Source organism: Bacillus rossius, assembly GCF_032445375.1.
Source record: "Bacillus rossius redtenbacheri isolate Brsri chromosome 4 unlocalized genomic scaffold, Brsri_v3 Brsri_v3_scf4_2, whole genome shotgun sequence".
NCBI classification, from domain to species: domain Eukaryota; kingdom Metazoa; phylum Arthropoda; class Insecta; order Phasmatodea; family Bacillidae; genus Bacillus; species Bacillus rossius.
The window spans coordinates 29,195,852-29,219,304 of NW_026962011.1; the positions used below are offsets into that span (position 1 = coordinate 29,195,852).

The 23,453-nt window shown below is 37.6% G+C and overlaps 1 protein-coding gene across 1 annotated transcript in view; it reads left to right on the forward strand.

Moving 5' to 3' along the window:
- Positions 1-23,453, forward strand: part of LOC134541813 (cytoplasmic polyadenylation element-binding protein 2) — a 178,627-nt gene that overhangs the window by 137,770 nt on the left and 17,404 nt on the right. The window contains exons 6-9 of the mRNA XM_063385506.1: positions 5,190-5,384; positions 7,665-7,777; positions 14,058-14,268; positions 20,213-20,394. Coding sequence (XP_063241576.1) covers positions 5,190-5,384; positions 7,665-7,777; positions 14,058-14,268; positions 20,213-20,394 — 701 coding nt within the window. The remainder of the gene's footprint in view (positions 1-5,189; positions 5,385-7,664; positions 7,778-14,057; positions 14,269-20,212; positions 20,395-23,453) is intronic.

A 23,453-nucleotide genomic window follows, 5' to 3' on the forward strand; every position in this document is an offset into this window, starting at 1 on the left:
CCTGTCTGCTTGCAAATCACACACTGTACGAAATATTCAGTCGAACCCATCACTTTTCCATCGTTAGAACGCGTGTGCCGTAAGGTGACATGTTTATGTGGACATATGCCAACATGTATCGCAATGTTTGTGTTAAAGAAGTTAGTGTAATGAGTATTGCTTGGTGTCTAGTTTAAAGATTTAGTCTTAATAGGCCAACACTTTTAGTACATTAATAGATCATGTTCTTAAACAAAAACCGAATTAGTAAAAAATTGCCCCTCTATAATCCACGAGGGTCTCAATTACGATTACGTTCACTTGATTTCCCTTCTAGTAGTTAAAAACTGTCCCGTGGCTGGGGTACAGCAGCCATCTTTAGCTTTACACTTTATTGAACCACAATCGGGAAAACATATATTGTAAATTACAATTAAATGTTAAGACAAATCGTATTGAAATTTACCTTAAGTTATCAATGCAGAACTAATTTGATTATTTTATTAATCAGTCTAATCAGTCATTGATCCTAGTAAAGTATTATTGAAAAAGGGTAGACTACAATTGGAACAGTAGAGAAACGACAACCTAATGCCAGTGTTCAAAGAAAATCAATTAAACTATACATTCATGGCGTTACATTAAAAATAATTCAAAAGGTCATTGAAAAAAAATTTGATGGTGAAAATTGTCTGAAAGAGGACTTTTTAGATTCTACCCTCCCCGAAACTAGTCTGGACACGCCATTGGCTGCGGTGAAGTGTATGCGTAGGCATGATAGCGTCGGGCATGGAGTACTAGTGTAGTGAATGTACTGTAGACTGCAGTAGTGTAGAGTGTAGATGTAGACTCTACAGGGTATTGTTCTGTTGCAGCTTTCTCTTAACTAACCTCGTGATTCTAACCCTTTGTTTTCAAGCAGCAAACGGCTTTGGACGTAGAAGAGGTAGATACCGTTATGCTTATGTGCTTTTGTTATACTTTTCTTTCCTTCATTTTATTGTTTCTTTTCTTAGCACTGTTTCCATTCCTGTTTACGTTTTATCTCTGTATTCCGCAAGTACAGTGTTTATTTGGCTGTTTATTGCATGATGTACGCAAACATTTTTTCTCTGTCATATTTCTTTGTGTAAAACTGTTGCATAGTGGTAGCTGTTGTCGTTTGCGACTTGTTTTGACGGAGGTGGTGGGCGGGTATGTTTTTGGAAAGTAGTCCTCGCCTCGTGCGCCAATCAGAAATAGAATCCTGTAAAAATGTAGTGTGAACGTAATAAAGTTGCGTTTTTACCTTGTGTCAGAAAAGTGTTGTGAATGTTATGTTTCGGCATACCTTCGACAGAAATATTTCAAGATTTTTATTTCAGCTCCCGAGTAGTCTGGCGCAAAGGCAGGTCAATGACCGACCGCCATCTTGGATTTCAGTGACCAAGGCCTTTGTCCTCAACTTTGAACTTAAACCAAACATTTAAAACTAAAACAGCGGCCAACAGTTCGAGCCACGGTGAAAGTAAATATGTAATTTTAAAACCAACAATAGAAACAGTAGTAAAAAATAATACAATTATATTTTATGAAATTATGTGGATATTGCATATCCTATGCTCGATTTCTGATGCATGTTCTTTTAAACGATTTCACAGAGCAGCCTTTTAAATACTAAAGTTGTCTATAAACGAATAAATATGCATGCCTGTTGTGACGTCATGGCAACCATATTAACTCCGATAGTAAATTCTCCTGACGACTGCTATACTGGTGTCGATTATCCGCTTTATTACACCAATCACCAGTTAATCAGTCGTCGAAGCGTCCGCAACATTGTTGTACCTCTTGACCGCTTTATTGAAAATATGTAAATAATATTCGAAGAAATCAGAAAATCATCCGTAGCATCTAAAAATAATTTATTTAAAATATCTTATATTTTAATTAATTACGATACTAGGTTCAGTCACTCATCAGGATAAAAAAGAATTTTAATTTTTAAATTATTAATAAAATGAATTTACCTACACATAAACAGTGCTTGGATCCTTTCCCGTGGCGGTGTGCAATGAGCTGTTGTTAAATATTTACCATCTTACCTAAAAATATTATACATGTATGAAAATCTTTTTTTCTTCCAAGCCATCGGATTTTTACGCAGCCCACCGAGATATAATGTCCATGGATGAAAGCGCATTGTTGTAACGACACCGGCCTAACTTGAAACAGTATGGCGGACGAAGGAAGTTCCATAAAAAGTTTCGGTAATGTCAATTAAGTTTTTTAAATAAATAACTGGGTGGTGGACCGTGTTGCAGTGTAGATTATGCTCGTAATTTTTAAACGATGCGCGTTCGTTAGTGATGTGATTGTTTAGCTCACGACGTCAATATCCTGTTGACAGTTTAAATAAGACGTGACTGTTTGCTTATTTTCAATTGAGTAACAGCTATGGCTATGTTTGTGAGACCAATAACGAAGGATTGTAAGTAACCACTGTGCATTAACAAACAGTATGTTAATTAAAGGGGAAATGAACGTTCGTGACAGAATGAACTGCATCATCCTTTGTTTCGTTTTCGTATAAATTTTTTGAATCACTGTTTGGCGTGTTTTGTTGCACATCAGTCACATGATGCATACTGAAACGTGTCAGCTTTCAATGGATTACAACTCCGGACATTTTTTTTTGTTTTGAGAATTTTTTAAGAGTTATGCTTTCTTAGTATAAATATAACTGCCCCCCTCCCCTTTTTTTCAGGCTTTAGTAGAAACACCGAGCTAAACATTTAAAAGAAGTGGTAGGTATGATTGTGTCTGTGAATCTGTCGTTTAATAATATAAATTCATCGACCTGACTTTTTTCACGAAATTGTTAACTTTAAGCTTTGATTCACAAATAACACTACTTTTTTTCATACCAAAGTGCTTTTCGTTTTTTTTGTTGCAAACCACAGCGTGATAATTATTCCTTTAGAATTTTCTCTTCGTATGCTTTACGTAATTTTTCGCAATAGTTGACAAACAACTTGGTTCATGTGGATAAAAACATCGTTTAAACGTGTTTTAGCCAAGAAAAACGATACCATTCCGTTACTTTTAAGACATCGAAGAATAAAATTGGAATCTTTTAATGTAATAATTTCTAATATAATATAGCATTTTTTTTTTGCGATCACGTTGGCACCACATAATCTGTCACAATCTCAGCCAGAACTTTGCCCAATCATGTTTAATTTATTTTAAAGAAGTCGAGGGTTGTTAAATGAATAATAGTTTGCGTAATAACTATAGTAGTTCTCAAGTCCTATGTACATTGTAGGTGTGTGTGCGAGGATTTTTTTTCCAGTTCACAAAACTTCCTCTTTGGCTTATTTTTGACCTGTTTATAAAAACAATCCTATAGTATTCAAGGCAAATTCTAAAATACTGGCACAATGTAAATTCCTGTTACAGATTGTTATATGTGTTACATTCACATCTGGCTGTACCCGTCCTTCGCGGCTTCGATGCACGCGTCCTATTGTACTCGGCTGTGGATGTGTCCGTGAAGCTGACAAGTTAATACTTGCAGTACCAGCACATATATTGTTGTGAAATGTAATACTTTAGTTCAATATTTCCATTATAAGTTTAAAAATTAATAATGATGCAAACTAAATGACATTGGCATTTTAAACACTGGCAGTAGGCTACTCCATATACCCGTATCGCTGAGTGTTAACTTTGTAAATTGAATTAAATAACTATTAACAATTTTTTATTGGACGGAAAGTACCTTATGATTTAATCCAATATACTGGCTACCTTTATTCTAAAAAGGTTATAAATAATAAAGACATATAACCACCGGCTATACTGGTATTAATTTGACTTGCATAACTAATCCACGCTGCGCACAGTTTTACACGAACGTACTGAAATACTGTAACGTTTGTGCAACGCTACGGACATGTGTCTGGAACGTTCTCACTGCATAGGAATGCAATCGCGTTTTCTTCTGATAACCAGACAGGCGAGAAAAAAAGACCTACCGGTATTCGAACTGAGAACCTAGGGTTCTTGTCGGCCAACATTGAGCTCCTGGGCAGGTGGAATGTGGTGTACCAGTCTGTGATCATTACAATTGGATACATGCTCTTCTGGAGCAGTTCAACAGTCTCGCCTGTTCAACGGCGCATGCGGGTTGCTAATACCTACGACAGCGGCAATTTTAGATATTTGGTGGAAGGGATGTCGACCTCGTATCTAAGGCGTGGTGCATGTTTGTGGCCGGACTTGTTCATTCACTGTTTTTTAAATGTATATTTTTCAACTCATTTCTCCTTGCCTTTCTTTTTTATAACTAGCTGGTATCAGGTAGTATATGATGAATTAGGAGTTAGGAATAAGTGGGTACTGTATTGTTGAAGTGACTTGAATGACATCTTCGTGCAATCTTTCAAACGCTAAATGAAATATGATTGCTGCAGTAAAATGAACTGAACTATGGTGAACACGTTACGTATACAGGTTATTGTTGTATTTGAGTGTCCTGAGAGCAGGGACGTCAGAACGTTTTCATGAGTGGGGGGGGGGGGGGGGGGGGCGAAAAGATGTATCACACCTCAGTCCTAGAGGGGGCCCCCCGGAAAAATTTGGAATTTTAGATGCAAAATTGTGCTATTTAATGAGTTTCCGAACCAAAATATTAAATATACCAATCTAAGAATTTGATGACGTAATATGTATTAAATATGGATTGAAATATCGTGGGTAGTGGGTGACAAATAACCTAACTTATGTGATCTACCCCTTAGCTTCGGTCTTGGAATTTAATGTCAATAGATGGAATGGCTTGATACTCTGACAGTAGATGTAGTACAATTTAAATAAAATACCATCTAGGAATTTGCAATCATTATACAGTATAATGGCAATCATAAATTTGATTTTCTAATCAATGTGATCACCAATGCAACGTTTGTAACTACTGGTTGGGAAAAATAATACTAGGACCAAACATTTAGTCTGGGAAAATGACGGGGGGGGGGGGGGGGCAAATGCTACTCTCGCCTCCCCATGCATAACAGCACGGGGACGACTCGCCCCTGCTGCCCCCCCTGTTCCGACGTCGTCCCTGCCTGAGGGGGCGGGAGTGGTGGTGGCGCGCTCCTCGTCGCGGAGCGCTGGGCGGCTGCTGACGAGAGGATGACGGGAGGATGAGGACGGGCGCGGTGTTGCAGGCAAGTCGCCCTTCTTCCCCGGGCTGGAGGAGCAGGCGCTGCTGGAGGACCCGGCGCACCTGGTGGACGGCCAGATGCCCTCTCAACCGCTCAGCTCCCCGGCGCGGTCCTCGCCCCACTCGCAGGGCTCCGAGGCGGGCGAGCGCTTCTCCAGGAAGGTGTTCGTGGGCGGCCTGCCGCCGGACATAGACGAGGGTGAGTGCAGGGCCGGTGCAAGGTGAAAGGCTTCTTGCGCAGATCGCCCTCGACAAAATTTATAAGGCAGGATCTGAAGGTACAGGTGTAATATGAAATGGAGAGGAAACTGAATGAAAATATGGCAAGCACTAGAACTAGAAAAAAAAGTAGAAAATAGTTTGAATTTGTAACTGTACTGTAGACTTGCTTTTAAAATATACATAATTAGTAACTACACTGAGGAATGCTAATTTAAATTTCCATGAGGGTAGGCATCTGCTGAAACTCCAGAATTGGCGCCCTAGGCGAAAAACCTTAATGCCCCCCCTCTGCCGGACACCCCAAAAAAAATTTTTCTTGCCTCAAAATACATCACGTAAGCCTAAGATTTTGTCAACAATCAAATGTAAGCAGGATTATTTTTCTTACTGTTTTACTTATTGCAAATCATAAACAGGTCACCGTGGACTTTAAATAATTACTTATATCAATATAAACATTCCAAACTGTTACAAAAATCTATTTTCATCCAGTTTCAATAATCGTTAAACATATTATATCAGCTGTTATGTGTCGTGCTGCGCTGCCCCCAGCAACTTGGCACCCTAGGCGGTTGCCTAGTTCGCCTATATGGATGCGCCGGCCCTGGGTAAGTGCCGTGCCTGCACAGCTCAAACTCCTGCACTCCCTGTTTCAACCTGCGATGCGTGCAACATTCATTGCATTTCTGGTGCATTCTGAAATTTCACCCTCAACACACCTAAAGAAGTATAACCTCACAAAATAATAGTACCATCTTGTTCAACACAGATTTAAATGGGGGGAAATTTTTTCCTTTTAAAAAAGGGGAAAATATTTACCATTTTTTCATAAAATGTATATATTTAATATATTTATCACGTTTGCCATTGTTTGATGTCCAAATTTTGTATTATACGTTTATTTGCAACACAAGAACACATGAAGTTATTCGTTACCGAGGTTAGATTTTTGATCCTAAAATTGACTATAAAAACTATAGAATTAATTAAAAAATTAAATCTTTAATTTTGTTACTAATATTAATGCATCTTCTATGTTTAATTCAAAGTTGTTTTTAGCATTATTCTAGCAGTTGCTTTAGGTTTACCAAGTTCAGTTTATTCATGTCATCTTGGTTTCTTTTCAAGGAAAATAAAAACATAGCAAATTTGCAGCTTTCATTTGTAACATTTCATTTTACAGGCTTAGCTCATGGATGACATGCATCCTTTATTCAGTTCAGTTGCTCTCCCGTTTTAGTCCAACCTTTGTTGTAAACAACGCTTTCCATTTAATTAATTAAATGCTAAAAAAAATTGAATGCATTCTCTGCTTAAACAATGTTTCAATAATATAATTCTATATAGTGAAACAAATTATTAATTTAAAAATCTCTGTGGATTTTTTTTCTTCAGTTTTTTTATATTTTCAGAGATTTTATTAAATGGGAACATGTTAGTAATTTATATTTTTAATTTTTTAATTTTCATATTTAATAAAATGCCATTTACTACTATTAAGCTTTTTATTCGCAGAGTTTTTACCCTATTGTTAGGGTTCAGTCATGTAAATTAGAAATACTTAGGTGGTTTCTTGTTGGCTAATATTTTGTGATAGGCTCATGCATTTCAGGTGAATTCATTCTGACCCCACATTTACAGCAGTTGAGTAAGCAACCAGCGAACAGATGGTAAATTCAGTTGTCTGTGGCCAAGCTCACAGCCAGTAAATTTTAATTCCTGTATTTTTTTTTTTTTTTTTTTTAAAGTCTGACAGAATTGCTTGATACTAGTAATTAAAGCCTGTATTGAATGATAAATACCTGCCACATTGAATTTTCAATTAAGCTATAATTCTCAGTAGTAGGGTACCTACTTTTTACAATATAATTTAATTAGGTGTTAATTGATTACTTTATTTGAATGATATAAAAATCTAACAGTCTTAGTTATGTAAGTGGAACAATATTAGCTTCTGAATCATTTTAAGATCCAACAAATATGTGTCAAGCAACAATATTTTTTTTTCTATAGAAACTACACTAAAATCTGAGATTATATATTAAACTACTTAAGATAATGGGGATCAGTACTCATTAACTTCACAAAATATCCATAAAATATTTAACATAAGCTTTTTTTTTTATCAAAAATGTATTTGCTATGCTGTAATTATTTTTGTTGGCTCTTGCGAGCTCCCATCTCCCTGAAGGTAAATGGTTCTTGGTATTTTGGAGCACAGTGTAAAATGTGAGCGACTTGGTTGTTGTGTCGCCAGATGAGATAACGGCCAGTTTCCGGAGGTTCGGCCCGCTGGTGGTTGACTGGCCCCACAAGGCAGAGAGCAAGTCGTACTTCCCTCCCAAGGGCTACGCCTTCCTCCTGTTCCAGGTAAGACTCCTTCTGCCTCCATGGCTGTGGCTGGAGAGACTCCACCCTCTGATAAGTAACACCAGTGGATCGGTTATGTGTCTGTTCTTGAAATGCTGTAACATGTCCAAAAAAAGTGTAATTGATGCACATTAGGTAAAAAATGGTGATGAAGTAGTTGCAATTTCAAAAGGAGTTTGCATTTCCTCAGAACTGTACTGGTTCTTTAAACAATTGTAATTGTTGTAATGGAAGTAGGTAACTGAATAGAATATTTGGGACATTGAATCTTCTGTGCTAAATGTTTTGATTTGACATGGCATAGGACTTAGTTTTGGCTACTTTTTGAAGTAAACTCTTGTGAACCAGTTTGATTATCATGATAGTTGTAGTCACGCATGTGAAATAATCAGTGGCGAGGCGTGAGGTTTACATGAGGGGAAGCAATAACTCCGTTCACACCAAAACATGATGAGGTTGGGGGGGGGGGGGGGGGGGTCTGGGGGCCCTCCGCCGGGAAAATATGGATTTCAAGGTACAAAATGGTGCTATTTAAGTAGTTTTCTTAACTGAACATTGACTATTCCACAGGTAGAAAAATTGACATTTTTTTTTAAATACATTATTTTTGAAAAATAATGATTGACTTACATTATTCTGATAGTAAAATACCTACTCTACATTACTTATATACTAAGTGGGAGTGTAGTATCATCTTACGCCCACAAATCCCCCACGCACTGCCAGCCAACAGCCCGCGGGAGAGACGACCGCCGACTGAAATGTGACATCGCCACTTGCCATGCCGAACTGTACCGGACATAGCCGAAGCAGTCGGCGGAAGAATTCCACCGTCTTCTTCGGCCATGTTCGCTCCAGTTCGGCAAGAAAGCGTTACCTTCGTAGCTTCTACCACGTATTTTTCCAGCCAATCCCCTCCCTGAACCTTTGTACCATGCCACCCCCCTTCCGAAAGGAAACTACTGCGGCAGCCTTCCTGCTGAAAGCGATCCTACCAGCGCTTCTAAACCTAGCAACGCTTCTAAAACAGCATGTTTTTGTGTCAACGAGTTCTTTTTTATAGCGCACAGCGCACAGTATTGGGTCCCAAGAAGATAGTGTAAAAAATACATACACCTAACTGCACGAGCCAAAGTAAAATACTATTCTGAATAAAATATTTATTTAAAAAATACAATGTCTGGAAACTGCCTGGGCAAGCACTGCTTGCCTTGCTTGCCCTGACGAGACGCCACTGGAAATAATAAGTTATTTCCTCACAGTGCAGACTAGAGCCAGTTTGTAAACATATGATTGCAACAAGGTATAAAAGGTATGGGAGATATGATTTATGCCTTGAAATGCTAAAAAAAATTGGGTTAAATAGTTCAAAATTCTAATTATAGCAAAAAAAAATTGAAAAATTCAAGATGTTAAGAGAAATAGGTACACCACTTACTGAATCACACATAACAACTTCTCGGGAACTATATGACCTACAAACATGAAAGTTGGCATGTATGTTCCTTATGCTACAGAAGCAACCACTAAAATGTGATTCCACGTAATTCAACTGCCAAGAGTGAATTTTCAGAATTTGATTCATTTTGATAATATATAATAATATAATGAGCTTCTGCCTGCCGTTTTCCGAAGAACGAACACATCAGCTTTGGTGATGTGTGTGTGTGTATGTGTGTTTTTGTGATTTGAAGGTACATTTGTAATATGAAATGGAGAGGAAATTGAATGAAAATATGGCAAGCACTAGAACGAAAAAAAAAAGTAGAAAATATTTTGAATTTGAAAATTTAAGATAGGTCCATATTTCGTCCCCCAGTCGTATTTTGACCCCTAATAGCTCTCCGGAGTGTGTTCTTGTTCTAAAAATTTGGATGTTTACTTCACAACTATTCATACATAAGAATATATTTCACAGAAAGAAAACAAAAGTATATTCACGTTGAAAAAAAATAAAATGTTGCAGTCGAAAAAAATTGAATTTGTGAAAAAGTGTTCTTAATTTCGTCCCTTTTATTTAAAAAAATAAATAAAATAAAATAACGCAATCTACACGTTTTGTTTCTAAGAAAACTTAAAAATATTTTTCTATACACACTTTAACCCTTTTCTTCTTAAAAAATAATTATTTTTGCATAAATTGGAGATGAGCCTTCCAAACACGTAGCACAAATAAAGTTTTTTTTTGTTCTGGGACCCGCAGCATAGTTCATGGTACCAGATAACACACTTTGTTCAGCGAATCCATTTCTCACCATGTTTATCCAAAAACATTTTTTTCTACAAACAGGATATTCAGCATCGTCACTATCACTATCTTCATCATCAGTTGACACAAACTCAATATCTACACTACTGTCACTGTCACTGGAAACAGCTTTGACAGATTTTCGTTTTTTTATTATGGTAGTTGATTTTTGTGGAGCCGCGTGTCGTTTTCTGCACACCTTGTTTCGTTTTGCTACAGCAATTTCAACACTTCGTTTGTGTGGCGAGCTTGTCACCACAACTGCAGAACCACGTCTTGTAGATGTTGATAGCTGGATCACGGGAATAGCTCTGATGTTTTGAGGGCTGACTACAGGAGATGGCTGGGAGCTTTTAGCAACTTCTTCAACTACATTGATTTGTTGAGTGTGAGCCAAAAAATCTAATTTACTGAACATGTTAGCTTCATAAGGAACGATGCCAGTTTTGCGAAAACCATTGACTGAAGTTTCCATTGTTGCTGCTCTTACGTATGCTTGAGAAAACAGCCTAGCAAGCTGCAGATTAGTGACAACACGACCAGGGAGTGTCGGTCTTATATTAAAACAACAGGATCTTCAAACGACGGTTTAACTGTAGATACAAAATGCTGGAACCATTTGAAAAAAAGATCGCCCGTGATCCACCCAGATTCATGAACAGCCCCAATAGTTCCTGGGGGAGCCCCATCTAAAAGTTCTGCTTTCATAATTTTTCCTGGAAAAATCATCATTGGAGGGATGTATTGGCCTGCTGCCGATATACACACCACCACAGTCACCAATGACCCCCTTTCAGCAGAAGACATTTTATGCACTTCTCTTTTCCCTTTTATTGCGACGACTTTTTGACTCTTGTGCTGAACAATAGAAATCCCTGTTTCGTCAACATTGTATATTTGTAGAGGCTTTACTTTTGAAAGTTCTGGCTCTAGCACTGAGAAAAACTTGCTTACATTTTCTTGACTGAACCCATTTATTCTGGCAAGAGATAATGGCTGCGGTTTCCTTAGCGATAACTGAGGATGTCGTTTCAGGAACAGACGGAACCATTTGCGACCAGCACATTTTTTTTCAACTGAAAAAGGATGTTGAATATTGTTGCGTATCGCAAGTTGAAATGCCATGCGACAAATGTCTTTTACAGTTAGGCCATAGTAATGGCTTTCCATGGTCGTGCAGTAATCCACTAATTCTTTCTCCAATGTTTCAGGCAAAATTGGTTTTCTGCCTATTTTTTTTACACACTAATTCTTGTGGTGAAAGGTCACTCCCTCTTTTAACATAGTCTTTCAATGTTGCGCGAGGAACGTTGAAAGTCTTGCTCGCAAATTTGTATCCCATTTCTTTGGCTTTAACTGCACATATGGCTCTCTGCATAGCATCTTTGACCCACGTCTTGCGTTTCGCCATATTCTAAAAAACAGAAAATAAATTATAACATAAGTTACCTTTATTAATAAACATAAGTTCCCAATTTCGTCCCCTGGACGAAATTGGGAACTCAAAAGGGACGAAAATAGGAGCAGTCTCTCCTTGACACTGGAAGCCATTTCAGATGCATAAAAAAAATTGCTGGTGCCTAAGCAATATTTATCAGTTAAAGCTTAAACACTCATAAGTGATTGACATAGATTTCAAATAATATTTATACATACTTTGGAAGTAAATTGTTACAAAAGCAGATGTACTAAAGAACTTACTGCATCAGAAAACACAAAAACGTTGTCAACTACCAAACTGCCATTACAAAACTATCTGCACTCTAGCGGAATACTAAGAAGCAAGCGTTCTTACAGTTCCACGCGCTGTCGCCAGGTTGCAGCAACTAACACACAAACTACACGAGGGGACGAAATTGAGTACGGGACGGAATAAGGGCCCTCTACCTTACTGTAGACTTAGCTTTTAAAATATACATAATTTGTAACTACACTGGGGAATGGTAATTAAAATTTCCATGATGATAGGCACCTGCTGAAACTCCAAAATTCATTAAATATGTCAGTTACACACATTAATTAGCGGATAGTGGCCTCTAATGGCAGAGCAGGAAGTGTTCCCACATGAGTGATAACTTGCCCAGACGCTACTTATCACATCCGAGACTGGCGTCGCAGCTCTGCTCATCTGGTATTCTGTGTTGCGTAAAGCTCCACACTGACTAGAGCTGTGATTACCACGCTGCATGGCTTTCTAAATCCTGTGGTATTACCTTACTAAGTTTATAGCAGTGTGTTAAACACCATGAAAATAATTAGTGAAGTTCCAGGAAATTAACACTATTATTGAGTCTTGGCTTTTCAAAGTGTTGTCAATAGCGGAATCATTAGAGACAGGCAGACACAACAAATATAAATGAATAGGCAATTTCTCAAATTAAGGAATCATCCCAGAATTCGCCTAATAATTTCAGTTATCAATGTTAAACCAAGATCAGTTAATAGACCAATTTATGCTAGTAAGAATGTATGAAATGCATATGTTTAAATGTGCGTATAATATCTAATATGTCACATTCAGCTAATATATTTAGCAAACAATACCGCCTAATTTACATTTACTGAAATGTTAGTTAGCCAGTATCGTTAGCTAAACAAAGAGATATAGATTGTTTAGTTAAAAAAATGTATGCCTATACATTAAAAAATGTAAATTAACAAATATTAAAGTGGTGATTACATTGAGTAGTTTTACTAGCTACTCTTTAGCAAAGAATGTTGTGCACGTTGAGAGTATTTTTTATTAGCTGAGTGATAATGACTTGAGTGCGAGTTGAACAGTTTACTAGCTACTTCTCTGTAATACATTTTGTTCTTAAATTAGTGTTTTTATTCTTGAATTAAGTTATTTAATAGTAATTTCATTTGTTTTATTATTTTTTTAATTTGGAACCAGATTAAAACAATTTTTTTGATACAACAGTTTTGTACTTGGGATTGTTTATCGAGATTGGACGACCAACCAGACACAACAATGGCAAGCAAACACAAAGAAAAATAAACTGGCCTTTAGTTTTTCTTGCTGAAGCAATGCTAGCTGTAACTCCTTGTAGTTACATTGAGCAAGTTTTGCCTACACAGGTAATTTACATGCAATTAGCTTATAAAATTGTTGAGTGTAATCTAGGCTTAACTAACTTTTGTGATCTCAAGCACAATTCTAACTTTTGTAAAATGCTAAAGACTTTTTTTTTTTACAAAATATGTACATTTTTATAGGTATCGTAAGATGAATTTCGCAGTTTTCTTTTAAATAAGCTATTAGTTATATAGTTTGTTTGTTGAAATATATTTTTTTGTTGATAGTATGTTCATAAGTAATCTAAATATAAAATCAATGTTTATGCTGCTACTTTATAAACTTTACAAAAATTTGTTGTTTATTATAATCTCTTTTTAAACTGTTTGAAAAGAATAAGCGGAAAAATAAATTATTATTGGTTCCACATTAAAAAAAAAAGTGACAACCTTGCCTAAAAATTATGTTCTCGACAGTTTTTAAGAGTATTTTTTTCTAAGATACTCAAAATTGTTACCACTAACTTCAGCTGAATCTACTTATTTCACATGATAGTTGATTTGTTTCATTACAGGACCTACAGAGCAGCAGTAGACAAAAGGTCATAGTTGGTATGAATATAGTTATCTGCATCTGTAAAATGTTGCAAATACCACAGTTCATCAGTAAATCATGAGGGAAGTGAAAAAATGTAGTTTTGACAAGGGGCGTGATGCAGTGGGTAGCAGCAGAGACTCAGTGCAGACTGGTAGAGCATAAAAACCTTCACGTTATTTTTACATGTTTTATTAAATTATCACTTCGACTTAAATAATTACCACACCTAGTAATTTCTAACAAAGGACTCTTTGCCCAAGACATTTTAACCATCATCTCTGATAACAACCATGTCCCGACTATATCACAAAGTAAAAGAGGGTTAGAGGAGACAGGTCAAACGGCAAGTGCTAGTCACTCTTAGGGTAAGGAACAGGTGTTCGATACCTGTCTCTCCATTGACGTTTCGTGCGCAGGACGAGAGCTCGGTCCAGCAGCTGATAGACGCCTGCATCCAGGACGAAGACAAGCTGTACCTGTGCGTGTCCTCCCCCACCATCAAGGACAAGCCGGTGCAGATCCGGCCGTGGCGGCTGTCTGACGCCGACTTCGTGCTGGACGCGTCCATGCCCTTGGACCCGCGCAAGACCGTGTTCGTGGGCGGCGTGCCACGGCCTCTCAAGGCAGGTGAGTGCCTGGGGTATTCTGGAGTACATCGCTAATCCTCGGGAGAAAAGAAATCAAATATGTCTAAATGTAAGATAATACACATAAATTTCTTTATTTAAGGTTTTAAAAATTATAGGGTTCCACAATCATACAAAATTCAGAAATAGTAACATTTTTAAAAAATAACAGACATAATCAGACAAATTTGATAGCTATCTGATGAAAATACCCTCTTTTATCGCATAATCGTCGCACGCGCATAATAGTCGCACCCTTATTTTAGGGCATCAAAATTTGGATTTAAAAAAAAATCCTCTCGCGTAAACGTCGCATGATGTTTTCGGTCCCGCTATTAGATGCCGAGCACTTTGTGTAGGTATCTTTTCCGTTTAAAACAATGTATTTTAAAGTATAAATATAATATTTATTCAGAAATTACCGCGTTCTTATTTAAATAATGAAAATACGAAGTTGTGTGATGTGTAAATTTTCTTTTAAAGACTTTTTAAACTTTATAACTTTCATTGTTCGTCTCCGTCGCCGCAGTGTACCGCTTACAAAAACGTAGCCAGCGCTCGTTGCAATCATCACTGTTTGGTTATGTTGTTTCCTGTATAGAGCGTGTACACGTAGTCGAATATCGATATCTCGCCGATTGCATGCAACGCGTGCTCTATGCGGAACCGAGTTAACTACATTTGATATCCCGCTCACTCGTGGTGTTTACTACGGTAGTTACGCGTTCGTTCGGCTTGCATTTGGATCACAGATTTTGTTTTTCTATTTAAAGTTAGAGAAAGGTTTTTGTTGTATGACTTATTAAATTAAATTTTTTGGCATGCTCTTTTATATTTTACTTTGTAAATAAACGTTCTTTCCATGAATGGGTTTTGTTTTTATGAATACTTTATCTAACAAAAAAAAAATCTTTTTTCCCCATAATTGTCGCACCCCTACTTATCAAACTTGATTTTAGAATAAAATGTGCAACAATTATGCGAGAAAATACAGTATTTTATTCGAGAAAAAATATGGCCAATTTTTTTGGGCATATGTTTTCTTAAACAACACTCCTCTTATAGATTCTAAATTCTCCAAGCTACCTAATTATATAAAATTTTAAGACTTCTCATAAACACTATGGGAATAATTTAATTTGCCTTAGCCAAAATACCATCTTGTGGACTTGTGAGAGTTCTCCACATAAATAACTAGGTACTAGCAGTCTTAGACCTAGCTCAAGATACATTTTATTCCCACTTAAGCTAAAGTTACATTTGTACATTACCTGAGCCACACATTTTGGAATAATGATTAAAACTAGTAGTTTTGAAATTATTATACTAGTGGCCTAAAGTGGTGCAACTCCTCCCCCTTCTCCAGGGGAGGCACAGCTAACCCACCCCCAGCTAGGAGTGAGCCAGAGTTTAAGAAAACTCAACACTATGTTTTCTTTCCAGTACTGCCAACTTCGCTGGTCTCTATCTGTCCCGAGTGAGTTTGCTCGCGGTTTTCTTTAAAATGTTGACATATTTTAACCAAATCAGTTACGGACTGAAAGGGATGAAATTTATAACTGTGTGGTAAGAATAAATCTTCCTGACAAATCCAAATAAATCTGGCAACAAACTATTACTCACTAAAGCAAACTAAAAATTAATTAGTCTATTTTCCGTGTACCATAATGTACTAGCTGAGGCTTTACTTCTTTGATATAGGTCATTTGTTTTAAAAAGTTTTACAGTCTTGCCATAAATATTGTGGGCATATAAACCTTGGCTAAGACTGCAGTCGCCTAAACTATTTAGTAAACTAGATACAGCTAAGTCCTCTGATAAATATGTTAATAACACTGACTGAACAATAAATACAAGGATGTTAAAAAGCCTATATCACACGATGTGAGGTTTTGTAGAGGCTACGCAAGAAACTTCCAACAAAACTGCTAGCCTGGCCTTCATGGCAGCAAGCATGGAACGTGTCACATCATTCAATGTGGAGATAAGTACTTTTGTTTATACGAAAACATGAATATTTACAAAAAAAAGTACAATTTGCATATTTAGATATTTACATGTAAACAATAGGATCATTTTAAAGAAGTTTTTTTCATCCTACAGTTTCTGTTTTGTCAAGTGAAATCACTATTTACATTTTTGTTTTCCAAATTAAAAATAATTTTTATGTAGTGTTTATTCAGTTAAAAAGTCTGATAAGAATTTGTACATTGATTTTTATAACCATGATAATACATAATGTAATGATACCTTTTAATAGAATGAATTATTAAAAAAATTGGAAAATAAAATAAATAGGTTTATTTGCCAATCCATATATTTTCACCAAATTATAATAATTTTCTGTCGTATTGTCTATTATATTGGTGTGGCTTACATTGGTGTGTATTATTTTCAAGGATAAAGACTATCTAACTCAGTGGCAGGAACAAAGTGGGGAAAAGGATAAGCTTTATTTTCACATTCAGTGTTTGTAAATGGGTCATAATGTATATATATCTGGAGACTTTTAAAGCAAGTTTCAGTCCCGGAATACTTTATTACGAATAAATGTGCATATCTAACCTACTACTAGCTCTGGTAGAATGAAAAAACAAAAACATTTTGCAATACTTTATATGAAAAATGATTTGGTTTATGCAGAAACCACATATTATCTAGTATGTGTAAAATCAAAATTAAGATTTAGGAATACATGTCATAATTCTCGTCATCGAAAATTTTCAAGCTTTTCATGTAAACTGTAAAGTTACGAGACAAAATTCAAAATGATCAATTCACGAACACACAAATTTTATTGGATGGAATGACACTTGTAATGCAATTTAATTTAAATGCAGTAAATTTACATGTTTATAAGTCATAACGTCATAACATACAAAACTATATACAGTGAAACCTCATTAATACAAACCTGAAGGGGAGTAAAATATTTCAGTTTGTAATAACGAGGTTCATATTAATGAGGTTCTTGAGCCAATAGGTAGAATAAGAACTCGATAAGAAATATTGAATTCCTACATGTCAGAGCACTAAAAATGTGGAATATTATTATTGTAATAGAAGCCAGATATTGACATGCACACTAACAAAATACACTTAGAAGCAATTTTAATAGTTTTAATAAAATATACTATAACAGACTGATAATTAGTATACATATACGTATGTATGTATTCTTATTTAATTTGCTTCCAAAGTTTTGACAAAAATGATTAACATTTACCGTACAGTTAATTGCTGTTGAGTGTATAGCAATTCTTATGCAAAGTATGCAAGATATATTTACATAGGTTTAAAAAAATCATTAATTTTTTTCTGGACACACTTATCTCTGTAAATATCATTTACAGCAGAACATATCTTCTCAAATCCTGCAATCAAGTCAATTGGCACATCACTTGCAGCAAGTACATTTTCCAGTGTACGCAAAGCACTGATTGTGTCACTTTTGCTTGGAAGTTTATGCACTACCTCACCATTGTCGTCATCACCATCATTATCCTGACTTGTACCACCCTCACAAAGTGACTGTACAGCGTCAGCCGTTGGTGTTTCCTGTAATCCTCGTGAACCAACAAGATCTTCTGCAGTTAATCTTGCACTGGTGTACACACTGTCATCAATATGAACAAACTCATTGAAGTCATTATCAACTTGCACATGTTCTTTTAACTCTTGCCAATCCTCTAAAGGTTGATCACAGTCAGGTTCTTCAACAGTTTGCTGGCCAAAACCACTTTTTGCAAAGCAATGCACAATTGTCTTTTGGCTGATGCTGTCCCACGACATGGCTATACTGCGGATAGCATCCAAAACTGACCATCTAGGAAGCTCAGTCTTTCCTTTTTCACACTGCCTGATAAGGTATTTCACCAAGCGCTGTCTGTAGTTTCTTTTCAAGCACTGTATTATACCTTGGTCGAGTGGTTGTGTCACACTTGTTGTATTTGGTAGCAAGAAGAGTAAGGTAATGTTTTCCAACTTCATACCATGAGCAGTATGTGCAGCACAGTTGTCCAACAATAACAAAATTTTGCGATTTAGAGTCGCCATTTTCCTGTCCAATTTTAACAACCACAACTGGAAAATTTTTGTGGTGACCCAAGCCTTACTGTTTGCCTCGTAATCTACTGGCAGGTTTTTTGCTGCAACATCTTTGAAACATCTTGGCTTGGCAGACTTGCCAATAACCAAGGGTCGAAGTTTAGTACTGCCATCTTGATTACAACATAGTAGAACTGTAAGACGAACTTTACTGTGTTTACCGCCATGGCAGTTTTCACCTTTTACGGTTAGAGTTTTATTGGGCAACAGATTGTAAAAAAGCCCTGTTTCATCCATATTAAACACATCTTGTGGTGCAAATTTACTTACGATGGACTGTACTGACTGAAGCCAGTCACTCGTTGCTGTTTGGTCGACAGCTGCAGATTCGCCACAAATGGATTTTGTGGCCAAATTATGCCTATCTTTGAAGCGTTGAAGCCATCCGTTGCTGCAATGGAAATCGTCAATTCTGAGTTGCAGTGCCAGCTGATCAGCCTTTTCTTGGATAATAGGCCCGGAAATTGGAACTCTGGCGGCGCGCATTTGATGAAACCACTCCAGCAGTTTGGCCTCTAATTCGGAATGTTTACCGACGCGCATCCTTTTCTTAGTTTGATTACTACCTTTCCTGACCGCTTCTTCTATTTTATCTGCTTGCTTTAGAATTGTACTTAAGGTTGATTTTGATATACCAAACTCTTCAGAAAGTTCTGTTTTCGTTTTTTCACCCTGACGAACTGAATTTATTATCTTAATTTTCGTCTTCAATGCAATTTCCTTGCGTTTACGTTTTGCCTCCATTTTTATGTGTGTACGTACAAATTCTAAAGTTTAATAAAATTCTCACGAGATAATTCACTTAAACTTTCATTACAACGTACACAAATATTAAACGCGTTAGGCGTAACATATATTTTGTTTTTATTGGTCCGGCACAGATTCATGTATACAAAGGAAGTACAAAATCGAACGTAAATACCATCCCACGTGAAGTTCGATATATCGAATATTGTACAAACGCGAGTGATTTCTGAACATATTGAACACACGAACGAGTGATTTTGAAAACATAGAGTTAAAAACACACTTCGGACACTCAGGCGGGGCCGTATCTTTGTGGTAATCTTTGGTTCGTATTAAACGGTAAACATGACTGTTTGTTTATACGGACGGGAATTGTTATTGTTCGCTATACATAATAACGAGAATTTCGTATTAACCAAACAAATCTTCATTGTGTTTAATGGGCATATTTCACGGGGAAATAGTAATAGGTAATATTAACGAGTCATTCGTAATAAGCGGGATAATATTAACGAGGTTTCACTGTAAACTAACTATATTTTATCTTCATGGACTATAAGCCTACTTACAACACACAGCATAATTTTAATCTAAATATAGGCCTACATCACATTATTTCTCTATATGTATACATACAAGTGGTTCAGCCACTTGATTATTTAAAATTCACTTTGAATACTCTTATTCACATAAAAAAAAAAGATTGAAAATGGGCAAGCATTTACGAGGGTTGTCTAAAAGGTTTCCAACCTCAACATGAAAGACGGTAGCACTCGACAAAAATTGGGTAATGTGTTGCTCATGCTTTGGAACATACCCTCTGAAATTTCAGCCATTTTGGTCTTTTACTGTTTATTAAATATTTTTTGGTTATCACACTAGCTATTTTCCTTGGATCCCCAAACGTTATCTCTAATAGATATTTCACCTTTATAAAAATTTGGTATCTCTGATGATATGTTGCGATAAAGATGCAAAAAATGTGTGTTTGGAAAGTGTGATGGAATGTGGTAGGGATGCTCGTTGTTCAGTGCTCTGGCACGGAGGTTAGAGGTGGAGGGTGTGGCATGTGTGGCATGTGTGTGTTGCAGTGGAGCTGGCCATGATCATGGACCGCCTGTACGGGGGCGTGTGCTATGCGGGCATCGACACAGACCCGGAGCTCAAGTACCCGAAGGGCGCGGGACGGGTGGCGTTCAGCAACCAGCAGAGCTACATTGCGGCCATCAGCGCCCGCTTCGTGCAGCTGCAGCACGGCGACATTGACAAGAGGGTGAGTCGCGCACGCGTGCCAGCTGGGTTCTCGTGTGGGTTTGATATAACCAGGGGCGCAACAACTAAATTTCCAAAGGGGGGGCAATATACCTTTTTATAAATAATCATGGGTCCCCCCTATTGAAGCGGGGGGTCCGAGGGTCCTCCCCCAGGAAAATTTGTATTTAAAGGTGGAAAATGGTGCTATTTAAGCAGTTTTATTATCTAAAAATTGATTACACAGCACTTTCATTGCCCCCGTTTGCCCCCACTTCAAGGTTTCAGAAGGGGGGAAAAATACCCCCTGTTGTTGCGCCCCTGGATATAGGTAACCTCTCTCATGTGAGCACCCCCCGAGGTCCTCTCGTGACTGACCTATCATGCGAGACAGCACCACCGAAATTTGGTAGTAGTGCAGGGTGGTCCCTCCTTTTTGGAAAAGGATTCCTGTTGAGGTTTCCTCTACGGCCCTGGACCACGATTGGTGTCGGCTTCGTACTTGGCAGTGGTGTCCTTATCGCTTAGGGCAAGCTTGGAGTTAGGGTTCCCTAGCCCCCTTCCGTGAAAAGCTGATGCAGTGAGTGGTGGAACAGCTCTGGTTACTAGCCTGGTAAGCTAGGAGAGGTTGGGTAGTCCTCCACCGGACCACGGGGGGTATTCTGGGCGTTTTGAGGGGTCCCGGAAGGACGTGGAAGATCTGTATGCAGCACCAGTAGTGCTGATAAGGTCAAGGGGCTTTGGACACAGCCAACTATCTGGTTAGCCAATTTCCGAATGTGTGTACGGTGTGATCCGTTACCCGCACCCATTGATGCCATGGGATTGTAAGAGCGCCGGGTTATCAAATAAGCCACCCCTAGATTTGATTGTATTCGGTACATCAATCTGGGTAAATCTAGTTATAAAGGACACAGAAACCCTGGAGTGCTCATGCCTTGAGTAGAGAGACACTTCTTTTTTTTTATATAACCACCATATTGAAGTGGTTCGGATATCTCAACACCTTACACTTTTGTTTAAAACAACGTAAAACCTTGTCTTACCTATTGTTGGTATTATCACCAACAAGCCTGTAAATAGACAAGGATGTAATTAAGTTAAGGCACCTTCAAAATCTCCAATGTTTAGTTTGATATACAAAAATACAGCAAAACCCCTTATTTGCACTTTTCATGGGGACAAAGTAAAAAAGTGTAAAAAGCGGGAAAGTGTAAATAAAGGGAAAAGTATAAAAAGGAGTACAGTTTACCTTATTTAGAATTTTTTTCCTTTTGTTTAATAGCACATACTACAATGCAGGTACAAACACACTAACAACAAATTTTACTTTAGTATTTAATCAATTATTAATTTACCACATTTGACAAAAATAAAAAAAGAATGAAAGCCAAAATGTTTTTCTGATTACTTCCTAAAAAATAAATTTGAAATTTTCTTCTGCTTGCTTTTTTGGCTGTTCAAGGAGATTATTTGCCTCTCCAAATTATAAATACAGTTGCAACCGGCAGGGTTTATAACAAATACGGGCTACATACACATTGCTCACAGTAAAAAATTTTTTAAGAAAAGGCCGCAAATTGATGAATATTTACCGTCAATAGCGCGCCAAACGCGGAGAAAGGTCATTGTACTCGGTCAGCTGCTGTAACGACGCGGCGGTGCATGCGCACTCTATGCTCCGCCCAGACTCATGACGCCATCAGCCGCCAACCAATAGATGCGAGCTTAGCGGAAAAAAATATAAGCTCCACCTCCCGTGTACCAATTTTGTCCAGTTCTAATACCAGTTTATTGGTATACGCACCAGTTTTCTCGCTGCCGTGACATGTTCAAGTTGACGTTTATCATGATGTCTTGATACCAATAATTAATTATTTACGATCCCCAGAAATAAATGGTTAGTTTAAAAAATATGGCGTCAACTGTACAATACTAACCCAAATTATAAAAGACGTATAAAACAGTTACCAAGACACCGCTCATTTTATCTTGTGAAGTTTATGTCTCGTACCAGTATTTCGGCTAAGTTGTGACATAAATACAGTATCAGAACTTACAAGCAGCCATGTTTGTACATTCATGAGTTTACGTTTTCCCCTCGTGCATTTTAGATTGTCTCCTGCTATAATTACTCGTACTTTTACACGCCTAGGCTTAAATTATTACATGTTTAGAAATAAAAGCAACTTTTCATGTTATAAAATATGTATATTTTGCTATTTAAAATGTTCATTGCCTACTAGCTCCACGGTATTTTCTGGTTGTTTATGGTTGTTACGTGACGTAAATAGCGGGATTGATTCGATTTTTGAGACGTAATTCGCGGGAAAGTATTGTATTGGACTATATGGGAACCAAACGGGACCTGAAGAATATAGTGCAAATAACGGGAAAACCTAAATAACGGTAACGTAAATAAGGGGTTTTGCTGTATATTAAATTCAACATTATATTCGTATTATGACAATTACACTTTGAATAAGTATGTCCTTTCCTACCACAGCAGCCTTGTAGCAATCCTATACATACTGTTACGATTTACTGCGGGTTCGTAAAGGATAGCCCAATTAAAGATTTTTATCACACACACAGTTTTATTTATTGCCACTACTTGTGTCACTTACAAATAATCTAAAATGGCGAGTAATCAATTGCACTTAAAAATGTTGCTTCCCCAGTCACTCGTTTCCACACACCCACACACCGCACACCTCGCTGGGCCGCACCTCTGGCACAACTCTCGCCGCAGCACCCCTCGTGGGTCTCCGAGTGACTCCGTCGCCGCACTCCGCCGCCGCCGACACTTGCCTTCCCCGAGATCCCACTCGACGCCTCGCTCTGAACTTTGCTCGGAACTGAACTCTTCGCCCTGGAACCTTTGTTCAGGGACTTTGGCACTCTATCGCCCGGAAACTCCGCCGCGGGAAAACTCCCGATTTCACTCTGAACTCTCCTCACTCTCTACTGACTGACACTGGCGTCCTCGGGCATATATATAGGCCCCGGCGCAATTCCAGAACTCACGAGAGCAGCCGAGGCCAGTCGCGTCACTCCTAGCCATCCCGACGGCAGAAATCT